The sequence below is a fragment of the Anabas testudineus genome, chromosome 18 (assembly GCF_900324465.2).
Source record: "Anabas testudineus chromosome 18, fAnaTes1.2, whole genome shotgun sequence".
Classification (NCBI taxonomy): domain Eukaryota; kingdom Metazoa; phylum Chordata; class Actinopteri; order Anabantiformes; family Anabantidae; genus Anabas; species Anabas testudineus.
Genome location: NC_046627.1, coordinates 23,490,140 through 23,507,768, shown reverse-complemented (window position 1 = coordinate 23,507,768; position 17,629 = coordinate 23,490,140). Strand labels below are relative to the sequence as shown.

The following is a 17,629-nucleotide window of genomic DNA, read 5'->3' as shown; positions in this document are numbered from 1 at the left end:
AATAGTTTATGAGGGACTGGTTCTGTGTTACTGCACCAAAATTCTATTGCAGGGTTCCCTTCTTTCAGGTTTCCTCGTATCTTTCTAGAATATCTGAAAGGTAATTTAGCCCACAATCACTTGAGGATCTAAGGGTGCCTGCACAACAAATTTATGAATGCATGAAATGTATTGATATTCTCAACTGCGTCATTTTTAATGCTAAATATGTCATTTGATAAGCTTGGTGATTATCTCTAAGCTGTTTCAGGCATCTAGAATGTACAACGTGGAAGTGTTGTTTTGCAGCAGTACACACAGCAGTGAGAGCAGCTTACCAGGTATTTTATTTAACATTTTATTCTGTGATTAACCCTTCACCAATTAATCCTCAAGTAAAATTAGACACATCATGTGAAAAAGGAAAAAATATAAAATGTCACTTAAGGAGTATAAATATTAAATAATTGCTAAAGTAGACCATCCTAATAAATCGCTATGAAATGGATGAGATGTTTCTCTCCTAACTAGGTTTGATAGCATTGAGATAAAGCTGGGCAGTAAAATATAGTTGTTTCTTGTTGTTGTCTTATCTTCGTTCAAATATTACATCTCTCCTGTGTAGTTTGGCACCTGAGGGAAGTACCTTTTGATTAATAGAGACTCAAGAATTGAACCTTGAGGTACACCATGTGTAATGGCAGACTGCTGAGATTCATTTTTTGGCACCAGGACATGACATGACTAAATCTAACTAAAAGCTGCAGCATATGATATATGTAATTCAGCAATCAGAGATTTTGACACAGAAAGAAGATTGTTGATATTAGTGGGAAGTGGATTTGATGGGAAGCAATGAACCAACTTCCCACCTGCCAATGATAACATGAAAGTATCTGAAAAGGTCAGAGCGTGGCAGATTGTATAACCTACTAAGCTGAATTAAACCTGCACATGTACCATTTGCAAACAGATTCTTGAGTGTGCCAAGTCCTCAATATGCCATGATAAAGAAAAACTGGTTTACTGATTTATTTTAGTCCCTTTCAGTTGACGTCCATCCATTATATGTACTGCTTATTCTATGACACACCCTGGACAGGTTGTTTGTCTATCACAGGGCTGACACATTTGGTAGCAAAAAACTGCAGATCAAAATTGCAAAAGCAAAGTAAGGTCTCTAATATGAAAACATGAACATTTTAGTTAGCTTAGAATTTGAATGTCTAGAGCAATATGATTTCTGCTGCTCTCCACTCGAAAATATTATTTAACAATAGCCTATATTTGGAAGGATGCTTACAAAGGATAATCTTTCTAAAACCTAGCCTTTTTCTGGAATGAAATAAAACCCGATGAGCTGCTTCTTCGTTCTCGCCGAAACTACTCCTTGACATTAACATTATCTGAGAGGTGAAATGGCACATCAGGGACATCAACTGGAGGAGGATAAATTCTGTTGTTCGATCTGTCTGGACCTACTAAAGGACCCTGTGACTATTCCCTGTGGACACAGCTACTGCATGAGCTGTATTAAAAGTCATTTTGATAAAGAAGATTGCAAGAAAACCTACAGCTGCCCTTGGTGCAGGGACACGTCAGTAGAAAGACCTGCTTTAGTTAAAAACACCATGTTAGCTGATTTGATGGAGGACATGCAGAAGACAGGAGCCTCAGCTGATCACTGCTATGCTGGACCTGGAGAAGTGGCCTGTGATGTCTGCACTGGGGAGAAACTGAAGGCTGTCAAGTCCTGTCTGCAGTGTCTGGTCTCTTACTGTCAACAGCACCTCCAGCCTCACTATAAATCTCCTGCCTTTCAAAATCACAAGCTGGTCGACCCTTCCAGGAAGCTTAAGGAGAACGTCTGCTCTCGTCACAATGAGGTGATGAAGATTTTCTGCCGTACTGATCAGAAGTGTATCTGTTACCTCTGCTCCATGGATGAACATAAAAACCACAAAACAGTCTCTGCTGAAGCAGAAAGGGCTGTCAGGCAGAAAGACCTGGAGGCCAGTCTGCAAAACAAACGTTGGAAAATTCAAATGAGAGAGGAAGAAATTAAAGTGCTCCAGCAGGAGGTGGAAGCCATCAAAGAGTCTGCTGACAAAGCAGTGAAGGACAGCGAGGCGATTGTCACTGAGCTGGTCCGTGTCATCAAGGAAAAAGGCTCTGAGCTGAAGCAGCTGATCAAATCCCAACAGATAAATGAAGTAAGTAGAGTCAAAGGGCTTCAGAAGAAGCTGGAAGAGGAGATCTTTGAGCTGAAGAAGAAAGAGGCTAAACTGAAGCAGCTCTCATGCACAGAGGACCACACTGAATTTCTACTTAATTACTCCTTGCGGTCAGAACTCAGTCGAGCAAAGTCTTCAACCATCAAAACGCGTCCTCTGAGGTACTTTGAAGATGTGCTAGCAGCTGCGTCAGAGGCCAGAGATAAACTACAGGACATACTGAATAAGGAATGGAACAAAGTGTCACTAATAGTGAGAGCAGTGGATGTTCTACTGCCACATGAAGAGCCCAAGACTAGAGAGGAGATTTTAAAATATTCATGTCAAATCACCCTCGATCCGTTTACAGCTCACAGGATGTTGGCTCTATCTGATGGGGACACGACAGTGTCAGAAAAAAACCCATCTGTACAATATTCTAACCCAGAGAGATTCACCTCTGTGCATCAGGTCCTGAGTAGAGAGAGTCTGACTGGACCTCGTTACTGGGAGGTGGAGTGGAGCGGCAAAGGAATATCAGTGGCAGTGGCATACAAGGATAGTAACACAGTGGAAAACAGTGGATTTGGATACAATAACAAGTCCTGGGCTTTAGAGTGTTACAAAAAATATTATATGTTTCGACATAATAATGTTACCACCGACATCTCAGGCCCTTGTTGTTCCAGGATAGGGGTGTACGTGGATCACAGGGCTGGGACTCTGGGCTTCTACAGCGTTGATAAGACCATGACTCTTCTCCACAAAGTCCAGACCACATTCACTGAGCCGCTCTATGCTGGGGTCTGGGTTTGGTGGGGTTACTTTGGGGCTACGTCTAGTGCTAAGTTTAGTGAGATCAAGTAGGAAGTTGTTATTAAACAGGCAACTGATGATCATCTACTGTGTTTGAAATGTGTAAATGTGTTTCTATCTTAGTTTCTTGTTTTTCTGATGCTGGACTTTTCTGGTGTCAGGGTAGTGGTAGTGTTTTTTAAAGGTAGTTGTCATATCAGATTAAAATAATCCTGAACGCAGTTTGATTTGTTAATCCTGGATTATGTTATTTTGTGTTTGAGTTTTAAACAAGGCCAAAATATTTGAGGCACAGTGTTGATCATAAAATTGCAGGTACATGTGGTAGAAGCATGAGACACCATCCAAGTGTGCACTGGGGTAATAATTTAATGTACATAAATCTAATTTTACATGTGTTGCTTAATTTGACTATTTGCTGTGTTTCATTTTCGTTTTACATGATGTTGTGACTGGTGTCACCTTCATTACCATTGTACCAGATATTTCCAACAAATGTGTTTAGACCATGAATGATGTTTCTAAATTCCTGGTGAGGTTCTTTTTACTGTTTTATGAAAGGTGAGCAGTTCATTTGCTTTATGATGTTAGAAATTATAGAAATATCCTGTAAAGTAAAATCAATTGCAAATGAAAAAAGTAAGTGAGTGTTATAGATGCTGTTTTAATACATGTTAGTCTTTAGATCAAATTAAATTAGCACTTTAGAATCATTTTATAATCAATATGCTCCTCATTATTTAACTGTCTGAATGTTCTAGTCTTCATTTTAGACTTTATATCTTTTTGTTCACAGTAGGTGATGTCAATTTATGGATTGATAGGTTTTTAATTTGTGCAGAAAATAAATTCCTGTCTTAGACCTAATCCAATTATCTGCAAGAAGACCATTAATAAAGATAATAAAGAATAAAGATAACCACTATTTCTCGCTCATATTTCTTTTATATTATTTATTAAATGAACATTTATCCATATAAAAGTTCATGAACACCACCTGGTGGAGTGTCCTGCAAGCTGCACTTTGCACTTTAAGCCGGTTTCCTCCCATGACCTTATTTGAGCTACTACAAACTGTCTCTAAAATGAAACCATCTTCCAGCCCAGTTGATGTCATCCCAACTAAGTTCTTAATCTCGATCATTGATTCGCTTGCTCCCTCTCCCCTGATTATTTTAAATACGTCTCTGTCCACTGGGATTGTGCCAGATTATTTTAAAATTGCATGTGTGCAACCTCTTTTGAGAAAACCTGGTCTAGATCCCTCATCCCCCGAAAACTACAGACTGATCTCCAAACTACCCTTCATATCAAAGATTTTAGTACGTGTCTAAACACTTATTTCTAGCTGCAGACAACTATAACATCTTTGACGAATTGGAATCTGGTTTTTGCAAACACCACAGCACAGAGACCGCCCTACTGAAGGTAGCTAATTACATTCTGTTGGCCTCTGACGCTGGTGATGTGCTCTATTCTTGTCCTCCTTGATCTTAGTGCTGCTTTTGATACAGTAGACCACCAAATTTTGTTAGACCGGCTAAAGCACTGGGCTGGACTGGTTCTCTTCATACCTGTCCAACAGATCGTTTTGTGTTACCGTTAATAACTAAACGTCGTCTTTTTCTCCTGTAAAGTACGGAGTCCCACAAGGTTCAGTGCTGGGGCCAATCTTGTTCTCTTTGTATATGCTCCCTTTGGAACATATTATTCGTAAACACAGTGTTTCTTTTCATTGCTATGCTGATGAAACTCAGCTGTACTGTCCCTTTAAGATATCAGACCACGGGGGACTGAGTTCCTTACATGAGTGTATAAATGAGATAAAAAACTGGATGGCTCAAAATTTCCTGCAGCTGAATTCTGACAAAACAGAAATAGTTGTCATCAGTCCACAACGTGTAGCCAAACACATTCTGCCCTGCACAGATTCTCTCTTAGATAATTCTAAGCCCACTGCAAAAAGTCTTGGTGTTTGGTTTGATAGTAAACTTAACTTTGAGCTTCATGTCACAAAGCTTGTCCAGGCATGTTTTTATCATCTTAGAAATATCTCCAAAATACGTTCAATTCTTTCATTTCATGACACTGAAGTAATCTTACATGCATTTTTTCCTCACGCCTTGACTATTGCAACAGTCTGTTCACCTGTCTCAGGCAGAAATCTATTAATCGGCTCCAGATTGTTCAGAATTTAGCTGCAAGACTCTTAACTAGAAAAAGAAAATACGATCACATCACTCCTGTATTAGCTTCCTTACACTGGCTGCCAGTATGTTTTAGGATTGATTTTAAGATTTTATTAATAACTTTTAAAGCTCTGCATGGCCTTTCCCCCAGCTATTTATCCCAGCTTTTAAAGCCTTATGAGCCTGCACGTAGCCTGAGATCCTCTGGTAGAAATCTTCTGTATGTCCCCGATGTCAGAATGACTACTAGAGGTGACAGAGCCTTTTCAGTTAGAGCCCCCAAACTCTGGAACAGCTTACCCGAGCATATAAGATCAGCTGACTCAGTAACATCTTTTAAAACTCTCCTTAAAACATACCTCTACCGGCGAGCCTTTTGCGATCTTCTGTAAGCTAAAACAAATTTGTCCTTGGGAAGACTCTCCATTATATTACAATGTCTTTATGTTGGAACTGGTCTTCCCAAGGACCGATGTGGTAGTTGTTTGTATTATTGTTTTGTTTGTATATTGTTTCCTGCTCCCCAACCGGTCAAGGCAGATGGCCGTTTAACTTGAGCCTGGATCTGCTGGAGGTTTCTTCCCCTAGGGGGAGTTTTTCCTCTCCACTGTTTGCATAGTGCTTTCTCAAGTTGATCTTGTTGGGCTACATGTGTTTCTTGTCTGTCTTGTGAAGCACTTTGTAACATATGTTTAGAAAGTGCTCTATGAATAAATTTATTATTATTATTACTGGGTTAAGCTTTTTTGGTTACACCCATTCAGTTTCACTCAGCTACAGCCACCACTCCTTTTACTAGCTAAACCTCATGTTTTCCCAGGTCAAAGTTCAATCAGACTGATCTTTGTACAAAGTGAATGAGTAGGGCTGATATCCAAACACATGCCAGTGTGATCATCTGGTTTCACATACGCATGCGTAGTGTGAGAGCTGACGATCCCTGTGGGCACAGCTACTGCATGAGCTGTATTAAAGCTTCTGGGGTGAGAAGGATCAGGACGAAACCCACAGCTGCCTTCATTGCAGACTGACTTTCACACCGAGGCTGGAGGAGGAGCTGAAGAAGACAGGAGCCTCAGCTGATCACTGCTATGTATCTGTTACCTCTGCTCCAGCAGAGAATCCAGAGCAGGGAGAAAGACTTGAAGGTGCTCCAGCAGGAGGTGGAGGCCATCAACGACTGTGCTGATAAAACTGTGAGGGACAGCGAGGCGGTTTCTTGTCAAGGTGTTGGATATGTACGTGTGGCAGCTGTCCAACCATAATTTCCACAAGGGGATCATTCAGTATGTCAATAAAGGTCTCCTTTTTAGTTTTTCAGGTATTTGGTCATTAACCAAACTAGTTGACATTGTCAACATTTGACCTGTTGTTGGAGAAAAATTCATCTTCATCCCGAGGAAATAAATGAATGTATCAAATTATCGGAATCCTTCCAATAGTTGTGAAGACAATAAGACAAAAATGATGCATGTCCAAGAAATATTAACCTCAGGTTTCCATTTGAGGAAAAGTTAGGGGCTCACCAACAGACATTTAACTATATTTGAATGTGTCTCGTGCAGGGTCGGGGTCAGTTCACTTCAAATGCTCTCAGATAAAATCATGATCATATGTAAAACAGAAATAATGTGTGATGTGAATAGATTTTCAGGCCAAGAATTTGGGTCCATGAATTACTATAACTGTAAACTTATATTATTTGAAGATGAATTCATCCCAGCCCTGATATTTAACATAATATATTTGTTAATATTGTTGTTTGTTATTGTGAGAGTGAGTGAAAATGGTTAATGAGTCCCCTTATGTTGACTGCTAAAATCATGACAACCGCAGTTTTGTTTTGACCCTATATTTACCCCACAGAACAGGATGTTTCTCTCAGGACTGATCATAATCACATAAACATACACATACACAGAATTGTGAACATACTGTTTTCACACTTAGTCCAATTGTTTTACTGTTGAAAGGAACATCTTTAAATTGAGAGTTTATAATGTAGTTTATAAATAATACTAGCAAATGAAATATATTTGTTTACATCTGCTCCATTTTTTTTTACATTTTTGAAGATTTGTGAAAATGAAAAGCCACACATTTGGTAATGAAACTCCATTTTGTGTTGCAAAGGTTTAAACCTCAGAAGAAAAATCTGTACTGGATACCTAGACAATATAGAAATGTTCCTTTGTGTGATGTTATTTTATCAGAGTATAATAAGCTCATGTTTGGGATTTATAATCAGGTTACTCTGTTTATTTCGGTCTGTTCTGTATATTTGTTCTATCTTTGTTGCAATAACCAGTGTTTGGTTCAGTTCGGTCTTCATTTTGACAGCGAGAGTAGAGTTTACTCCTTTTTTTCGTTATTAAACTAAATTTCGACATGACAAGAACATCAACCCGTAGATGGCAACTCTTTTCAATAGAACTGTTTTTATGGTTGAAAATACAAAAAAAATTTTTGATTGATAAATGGAAATAAGAATGATCCTTGATGAGAATATACTGAACTGAACATAGTATTGAACATTTATTTGTTATTTCTCTATTATACTGTACCTAACTTTTGAATCTCTGACATGCACATCTAAAGGTCCACCTGGCCCAGAGGGTGCTCGTGGGCCCCCCGGAAGTGGTGGCATTAAAGGAGAGAAGGGTATTCCTGGTGCCCCCGGCCAGCCAGGCCTCCCAGGACAGAAGGGAGATATTGGTGTTTCCAGTAAGATCAATTAGTTAAATTATTTTTTTTTCTTAAACATTCTTCCTCTTCATTCTTGAATTTAGCAAACATTAAGAATTAAGATGTTAGGATGGTCAGAAGGAGTAAATATCAGCTGGGATCTAACTGTCTGAACCTCCTTTGTACCAGGGTTCCTCCGGTCTTCCTGGTCCCTCTGGTGCAAAGGGAGACATTGGTCTTCCTGGCGTTCCTGGATTCCCTGGTTAGTCTACATTACTGTTACAGAGTTGTTTTCTCTTTCTGTTATCCAAAATGTATTTTGATCTTGTTTTTCATCATAAGAAAATCCCAAACATCTGTTTTGTTTGTATTATTGCCAGGGTTGAAGGGAAATGCAGGACCTCCAGGTGGCAGTGGTCCTCCTGGAGATCCTGGAGACCCCGGATTGACTGGTGGGTGACAACATTTACTTTCTCAGTTAAAGTAACAAAACAAAAACAACAACAACAACAAAAACGTAAGAGTTCCTTAGTTTTGTGTCTTTCAAACTGATTATTTCTGCTTTAACATTTGACCTTTAGGCCCTCCTGGTGACCCAGGTATACCTCCAGCTCCCATTGTGGTGAAGGGAGAGAGATGACCACCTGGTCCTCAAGGTCTGACTGGTTCTCGGGGAACACCTGGTCCTCCTGGACGTGAAGGACTCACAGGTTGGTGAATGTGAACTCTTTGAAGGGACCTGATGACGTTTGCTGAATAGTTTTAGTAAAAGCTAAGAAAATATGTGTACAGATTTTTTACTACTGTAATTATCACAATGACAGACAACTGACACAACTGACCTGACTGAATCCATGAATCAACATTTGTCAAATGCAGATAAAGCTGCATATTTAGGATATTTTTACATTTCGAATTGGACGGCTAAAAAAGTTATTTAAAGTGATCATACCATCACTCTCTTCTTTCACTGCTCACCAGGTCAACCTGGTGACCCTGGAGATCCTGGTTCAGATGGTCCTCCTGGATTCAGTGGCCAACCAGGCCGAAAGGGAGACATCAGACCGTCTGGTCAACCTGGTAAGTTAACTCATCCATCATCATCAAGGGCATCATAGCTCAGCTGGCTCAATAACAGAAGCAGCTTTTATGTGGTGATGGACTGATTTTACTGCTGATTTTACTGTTTTTTTTAATCTAGTCTAAAGGTCATCACTAGTCTAAACTGTCCATCCATGCATCCATCCATCTACTTCCACTTTTTCGGGGCCAAGTCACAAGGGGCAGAAGCCCCCCTCCAGCTCTTCTGGGAAAAGACCCATGTGTTCCTAGGCCAGTTGAGAGGCATAGTCCCTCCAACATGTTCTGGGTCTTCTATGGGGCCTTCTCCTGGTGTGACATGTCTGGAACGCATCCGAAACAGATGCCCAAACCACCTCAGTTGGCTCCTCTTTCTGTGACTTTACCCTAAGTTCCTACCTAGTGACCAAGCTCCTAACCCTATCTCTAAGGGTATGCCCAGCCACTATGCAGAGGAAACTAATTCCACTGCTTGTAGCCAGGACCTGTCTGTCAGTCTTACGCTCCATTCTTCCCTCACTTGTGAACAAGACCCCAAACTCCTTCACTTGAGACAGGATCTCTCGTCCAACCTGGGGATAGCAAGCTACCTTTTTCTGGTTGAGAACCATGGCCTTGGACTTGGAAGTGCCACCCCAGAACACATTGAAGGTCTTGGCATGCTGAAGCCAACATGACAATAATCTGCAACATCAACATTCAGAGAATTAAGGTACTTAGGGCGAATCTCATCCGCCGCTGGTGCCTTGCCATTGAGGAGCTTACTGACTACCTTAGTGACTTCAGCCCTTTGATGGACAAACCAACCTCTGAGTCCTTAGTCTCTGCTTCCTCTACAGAAGGGGTGTCAGCAGCGTTGAGGAGATCCTCTAAATATTTCTTCCACGGTCCAATAGTGTCCCCAGTCCTGTCTGATAGTCCTCAATGGCCTCATCGATTAATTTTAAAAATGAGAATGTGATTAATTTATTTGTCAGCAGCATTTTGGAAATAATCTCCCCCCCATATCAAAGTGGCTTCTCATTTGTAATATACTGCATGCCTTCCTGTTTAACTCAGGTCAGCGTGGCTATCCTGGTCCTCCTGGTTCAGAGGGTCCACAGGGTCCTCCTGGACTTCCAGGACCAGTCTCTGCAGCCCATGGATTCCTCATCACTCGACACAGCCAGAATGTGGACGTTCCTACCTGTCCTGATGGAACTAACGTCATCTACAGTGGATATTCCCTGCTGTATGTGCAGGGCAATGAGAGGGCCCATGTACAGGATCTTGGTATGAAGGATCTTTGTTTTAATATGTTCCTACCAGGAAGTTGTATTAAACCTAAAAGACTTCAGGCTTTTTCCTAAAGAAAATCTTACTTTCTTTATCCTTTAGGCACGGCCAGCAGTTGCCTACGCAGATTCAGCACTATGCCCTTTATTTTCTGCAACATTAACAACGTCTGCAACTTTGCCTCCCGCAATGACTACTCCTACTGGCTGTCCACGCCTGAGTCCATGCCCATGTCCATGGCTCCCATCACTGGAGAGGGCATCAAGCCATACATCAGCAGGTAGGGATGGGAGGAAGGACAAAGACAAAGAGGAAAGAGTGGTAATGAAGTTGTTCATGGGCTGATGTGTGGTGTTCACACTTCTGTATGTGTGTGTCCAGGTGCGCAGTGTGTGAAGCTCCAGCCATGGTGATTGCAGTCCACAGTCAGACCATCCAGATTCCTGATTGCCCTGTGAATTGGGAATCTCTGTGGATAGGATACTCCTTCATGATGGTACTAACGTAATATTGTTTACCCCTATATTTTACCATGACTATCACATAAACATCACAACTGAATACACCTGTGTTTCCTGTTCTTCCCAGCACACCAGTGCAGGTGCAGAGGGCTCTGGACAGGCGTTGGCCTCCCCCAGCTAATGCTTGGAGGAGTTCTGCAGCGCTCCCTTCATAGAGTGCCATGGCAGGGGGACGTGTAACTACTATGGCAATTCATATAGCTTCTGGCTGGCCACTGTAGAATCTTCTGAGATGTTCAGGTATAGATACATGTGCCAGCAGGGAGGTTATAGTCCTCGATAGATACTGTGTGATGAAGAACCTGTTTATAAATGTTTGTATTTCAATGTATTGTTATAGTTAATGGATTATCTATGCTAATATTCTAATATGATCTGCAAGCTAACCTGCTTCTTTTTGTAGTTGAGCAGCGATTATAACATTTAGAGGACTTACACTGACTACTACTTCTATAGTTCCTTCTCACTGTCCTAACCACCATTATTTTACTCTTACAGTAAACCCCAGTCGGAGACTTCGCTGTGGAGACAGCCGCTGTGTGGTCTGCATGAAGAAAACGTAACGGAATAAGGCAATGAGCACATCCACCGTTGCCAAGGATGCCTGATCAGAAGAGATGACTGGATGATGGCGGCAAGTAGGGGGCAGCGACTGATATTGTGGCGACGAGGTGGAATTCCTATGGTGCATTGTCTTCAGAGAAAAAAAAAAACACTACGACAAAAGCAATGGTACTACTGTGCAACACAGCTTAAAACTATTTAACCATACCATCCATCATATACATTTCAGAAAGTGCCTTTTTTATTCTGGGGTTAACCCCTCACCCTGAAATCCCTAAAGTGAAAAAGTAAAAATATAAAATGTTATCGTTAAGTAGAATAAATATTAAATTATTTCTAAAGTAGAATATCCTAGTAAATCACTATGAAATGGATGAGATGTTTCTCTCCTAACTAGGTTTAATAGCATTGAGATAAAGCTGAGCAGTAAAATGTAGTTGTTTCTTGTTGTTGTCTTATCTTCGTTCAAATAGAGGAAATATAGCATCTTAGCATCTCCTCAGTAAGTATATATGAACTAAGTTAATGGTTAAAAGAAAATCAGGGTGCTTCTGCAAATATAGTTATTATATCCCTTATACCCCTCCTCTGCATTAGGCACCTGAGGGAAGTACATGTAGTACATGTTGATTAAATAGATGTTACACCACATGTAATGGCAGACTGCTGAGCACATTGTATAATATACTGTGTTAAACCTGCACATGTACCATTTGCAAACAGATCCTTAAGTGTGTCCTCGATATGCATCGATAAAGAAAAACTGGTTTAGTCTATGACACACCCTGAACAGCTTGTCTGTATATCACAGCTGACATATTTGGAATGCTCAATGCTTCCTGCAGACTGTAAAGGTCTTAGGTAGGCTGTAGCAGATTGCAAAATTGCAAAAGGAAAATAAAATCTCTAATATGTAAACCAAATCATTTTAGTTAGCTTACATGCACATGATTTCTGTTGCTCTCCATAAAAATATTATTTAACAAGAGAAAGGTGCTTACAAAGGATAGTCTTTTTCAAACCACTCCTTTTTCTGGAATGAAATATAACCCAATGAGCTGCTTCTTTGTTCTCAGTGAAACTACTCCTTGACATTCAAATGATCTGAAAGGTGAAATGGCACACCAGGAAACCAGTTTGATCTGTTTGGATCTATCTAAGGACCCAAGGAGCTGTATTAAAAGTTATTTTGATGAAAAATATTGCAAGAAAACCTACAGCTATCCATGGTGCAGATACACATCAATACAAAGGCCTCCTTTTTTTAAAAGTTATTCAGTCATTTAGTTATTTTTTCAAAACTGCTTTTATGAATTCTATCTTTGTCCAACTAGGTTGTGATTGAAAATGTGTATTCATTTGTTTTTATTTCTTTTTTGTTTTGTTTTTATGTTATCCAGAAGTTGTTATAAACTTTTAAAACTGAAATTAATACTATGTCTAAAGAGTTGTGTTTAGAAAATGTATGATTGCAGAATTTCAGGCAGAATGTTAATCTAAGGGGTTATAGAAGAGTCACAAATAAAGTCTGAAAAATAAATGTTTTCTTTCCTCTTTTATCAGGGTCACCATTTCTAGCTTTTTGCATGGCAGTCTTTACTGTACTTTAATAGCATTTAAATGAGCATTAAAATATAGTCGTTTCTCATTGTTGTCCTATCTTCGTTCAAGTAGAAGAAATTTAGCATCTTAGTATCTACTCAGTATGTATATATGAACTAAGTTAATGGTTAAAAGAAAATCAAGGTGTCATCTGCACACATAGTTCCCCTGATAGTATCCCTTATATCCCTATTATATCCCTCCTCTGCAGTATGGCACCTGAGGAAAGTAAATATAGTACATGTAGATTAATAGAGACTCAAGAATTGAACCTTGAGGTACACCATGTGTAATGGGAGACTGCTGAGATTAATTTTTTGGCACCAGGACATAACATGACTAAATCTAACTAAAAACTGCAGCGTATGATATATGCAATTCAGCTGTAATTCAAGTAGTGGGGATTTCATCAGTATTTACAGCAAAGAATCAAATACAGTGGTATATTTATGGGAGATTTTGACACAGAAAGAAGATTGTTGATTTTAGTGGGAAGTGGATTTGATGGGAAGCGATGAACAAACTTCCCACCTGCCAACGATTACATGAAAGTATCTGAAATGGTCAGAGCAGATTGACAGATTGTATAACCTACTAAGCTGAGTTAAACCTGCACTTGTACCATTTGCAAACAGATTCTTGTGTGTGTTCTTGATATGCCTTGATAAGTAGCAGATTGCAAAATTGCAAAAGGAAAATAAAATCTCTAATATAAAAACCTAATCATTTTAGTTAGCTTACATCCACATGATTTCTGCTGCTCTCCACTGGAAAATATTATTTTAACAACAAAAAGTTGCTTACAAAGGATAGTCTTTCTCAAGCCACTCCTTTTTCTGGAATGAAATATGACCCGATGAGCCACATCTTCAGTCTCAGTGAAACTACTCCTTGACATTCACATTATCTGAGTGGTAAAATGGCACATCAAGGACACCAGTTGAAGCAAGGGAAATTCTGTTGTTCGATCTGTCTGGATCTACTGAAGGACCCTGTAACTATTCCCTGTGGACACAGCTACTGCATGAGCTGTATTAAAAGCTATTTTGATGAGGAAGATTGCAAGAAAACCTACACGTGCCCTTTGTGCAGACATATGTCAGTACAAAGGCCTGCTTTAGTTAAAAACACCATGTTAGCTAATTTGTTGGAGGACATCAAGAAGACAGGAGCCTCAGCTGATGACCGCTATGCTGGACCTGGAGAAGTGGCCTGTGATAAAACTCATAAATCTCCTGCCTTTAAAAATCACAAGCTGGTCGACCCTACCAGGAAGCTTAAGGAGAACGTCTGCTCTCGTCACAATGAGGTGATGAAGATTTTCTGCCGCACTGATCAGACATGTATCTGTTACCTCTGCTCCATGGATGAACATAAAAACCACAAAACAGTCTCTGCTGAAGCAGAAAGGGCTGTCAGGCAGAAAGACTTGAAGGCCAGTCTGCAAAACAAACGTCAGAAAATTCAAATGAGAGAGGAAGAAATTAAAGTGCTCCAGCGGGAGGTGGAAGCCATCAAAGAGTCTGCTGATAAAGCAGTGAAGGACAGCGAGACGATTGTCACTGAGCTGGTCCGTGTCATCAAGGAAAAAGGCTCTGAGCTGAACCAGCTGATCAAATCCCAACAGGTAAATGAAGTGAGTCGAGTCAAAGGGCTTCAGAAGAAGCTGGAAGAGGAGATCTCTGAGCTGAAGCAGAAAGAGGCTGAACTGAAGGAGCTCTCATGCACAGAGGACCACACTGAATTTCTACTTAATTACTACTCGCAGTCAGAACTCAGTGAAGCAGACTCTTCATACATCAAAATGCGTCCTCTGAAGTACTTTGAAGATGGGATAGCAGCTGCGTCACAGGCCAGAGATAAACTACAGGACATACTGAATAAGGAATGGAACAAAGTGTCACTAACAGTGAGAGCGGTGGATGTTCTACTGCCACATGAAGAGCCCAAGATCAAAGAGGAGTTTTTAAAATATTCATGTCAAATCACCCTCGATTCATTTACAGCTCATGGGATGTTGGCTCTATCTGACGGGGACACGACAGTGTCAGAAAAAAACCCATCTGTACAATATTCTAACCCAGAGAGATTCACCTCTGTGCATCAGGTCCTGAGTAGAGAGAGTCTGACTGGACCTCATTACTGGGAGGTGGAGTGGAGCGGCAAAGGAGTATCAATAGCAGTGGCATACAAGGACCGTAACAGAGTAGATAACAGTGGATTTGGATACAATAACAAGTCCTGGGCTTTAGAGTGTTACAAAAAATATTACAAGTTCAGACATAATAACGTTACCACCGACATCTCAGGCCCTTGTTCTTCCAGGATAGGGGTGTACGTGGATCACAGGGCTGGGACTCTGGGCTTCTACAGCGTTGCTGGGACCAGGACTCCTCTCCTCCAAGTCAAGACCACATTCACTGAGCCGCTCTATGCTGGGGTCTGGGTTTGGTTGGGTTACTTTGGGGTTACATCTAGTGCTAGGTTTATTGAGCTCAGGTAGAAAGTTGGGATTAAACAGGCAACTGATGATCATCTACTGTGTTTGAAATGTGTAAACTGAGCATGTTTCTATCTTAGTTTCATGTTTTTCTGATGCTGGACTCGTGTCAGGGCCCTGTTCTTTAAAGGTAGTTGTCAGATCAGATTAAAATAATCCTGAACGCAGTTTGATTTGTTAATCCTGGATTATGTTATTTTGTGTTTGAGTTTTAAACAAGGCCAAAATATTTGAGGCACAGTCTTGATCATAAAATTGCAGGTACATAGGGTTGAAGCATTAGACACCATCCAAGCGTGCACTGGGGTAATAGTTTAATGTACATAAATCTAATTTTACATGTGTTGCTTCATTTGACTATTTGCTGTGCTTTATTTTCGTTTTACATGATGTTGTGACTGGTGTCACCTTCATTACCATTGTACCAGATATTTCCAACAAATGTGTTTAGACCATAAATTATGTTTCTAAATTACTGGTGAGGTTCTTTTTTTACTGTTTTATGAAAGGTGAGCAGTTCATTTGCTTTATGATGTTAGAAATTACAGAAATATCCTAAAAAGTGAAATCAATTGCAATGGAAAAAGTAAGTGAGTGTTATAGATGCTGTTTTAATACATGTTAGTCTTTAGATTAAATACATCTACATGTTATTATCACTTAAGAATCATGTGACTGTCTGAATGTCCTAGTCTTCATTTTAGACTTTATATCTTTTTGTTCACAGTAGGTGATGTCAATATATGGATTGATAGGTTTTTAATTTGTGCAGAAAATAAATTCCTGTCTTAGACCTGATCCAGTTAACTGCAAAGAAGATCATTAATAAAGATAATAAAGAATAAAGATAACCACTATTTCTTGCTCATATTTCTTTTATATTACAAGGCAAATTAACATTTATCCATATAAAAATACATGAACACCACCTGGTGGAGTGTCCTGCAAGCTGCACATTTAGAGAATGCACTTTAAGCCGGTTTCCTTCCATGACCTTATTTGAGCTACTACAAACTGTCTCTAAAATGAAACCATCTTCCAGCCCAGTTGATGTCATCCCAACTAAGTTCTTAATCTCGATCATTGATTCGCTTGCTCCCTCTCTCCTGATTATTTTAAATACCTCTCTGTCCACTGGGATTGTGCCAGATTATTTTAAAATTGCATGTGTGCAACCTCTTTTGAAAAAACCTGGTCTAGATCCCTCATCCCCCGAAAACTACAGACCGATCTCCAAACTACCCTTCATATCAAAGATTTTTAAAAAGTATGTGTCTAAACACTTATTTCTAGCTGCAGACAACTATAACATCTTTGACGAATTGGAATCTAGTTTTCGCAAACACCACAGCACAGAGACCGCCCTACTGAAGGTAACTAATTACATTCTGTTGGCCTCTGACGCTGGTGATGTGCTCTATTCTTGTCCTCCTTGATCTTAGTGCTGCTTTTGATACAGTAGACCACCAAATTTTGTTAGACCGGCTAAAGCACTGGGCTGGACTGGTTCTCTTCATACCTGTCCAACAGATCGTTTTGTGTTACCGTTAATAACTACACGTCGTCTTTTTCTCCTGTAAAGTATGGAGTCCCACAAGGTTCAGTGCTGGGGCCAATCTTGTTCTCTTTGTATATGCTCCCTTTGGGACATATTATTCGTAAACACAGTGTTTCTTTTCATTGCTATGATGATGACACTCAGCTGTACTGTCCCTTTAAGATGTCAGACCACGGGGGACTGAGTTCCTTACATGAGTGTATAAATGAGATAAAAAACTGGATGGCTCAAAATTTCCTGCAGCTGAATTCTGACAAAACAGAAATAATTGTTATCAGTCCACAACGTGTAGCCAAACACATTCTGCCCTGCACAGATTCTCTCTTAGATAATTCTAAGCCCACTGCAAAAAGTCTTGGTGTTTGGTTTGATAGTAAACTTAACTTCGAGCATCATGTCAAAAAGCTTGTCCAGGCATGTTTTTATCATCTTAGCAATATCTCCAAAATACGTTCAATTCTTTCATTTCATGACACTGAAGTAATCTTACATGCATTTTTTCCTCACACCTTGACTATTGCAACAGTCTGTTCACCTGTCTCAGGCAGAAATCTATTAATCGGCTCCAGATTTTTCAGAATTTAGCTTCAAGACTCTTAACTAGAAAAAGAAAATACGATCACATCACTCCTGTATAAGCTTCCTTA

The 17,629-nt window shown here is 40.0% G+C and overlaps 2 protein-coding genes and 1 pseudogene across 2 annotated transcripts; all 3 read left to right on the top strand.

Moving 5' to 3' along the window:
- The first annotated feature begins 1,414 nt into the window (after positions 1-1,414).
- On the top strand, positions 1,415-16,275 carry LOC113157636 (tripartite motif-containing protein 16-like). Its single transcript, XM_026353226.2, has 2 exons — positions 1,415-3,807; positions 16,180-16,275. Exon 1 carries the CDS (start codon positions 1,503-1,505, stop codon positions 3,057-3,059), a length of 1,557 nt encoding a protein of 518 aa, XP_026209011.2. The 5' UTR covers positions 1,415-1,502; the 3' UTR covers positions 3,060-3,807; positions 16,180-16,275.
- Positions 6,112-11,412, top strand: LOC113157796 (annotated as a pseudogene).
- LOC113157635 (E3 ubiquitin/ISG15 ligase TRIM25-like) lies at positions 13,820-16,275 on the top strand. The gene has a single exon (XM_026353225.1). The coding sequence runs from the start codon at positions 13,844-13,846 to the stop codon at positions 15,425-15,427; it is 1,584 nt and encodes a 527-aa protein (XP_026209010.1). The 5' UTR covers positions 13,820-13,843; the 3' UTR covers positions 15,428-16,275.
- Positions 16,276-17,629: the final 1,354 nt, after the last annotated feature.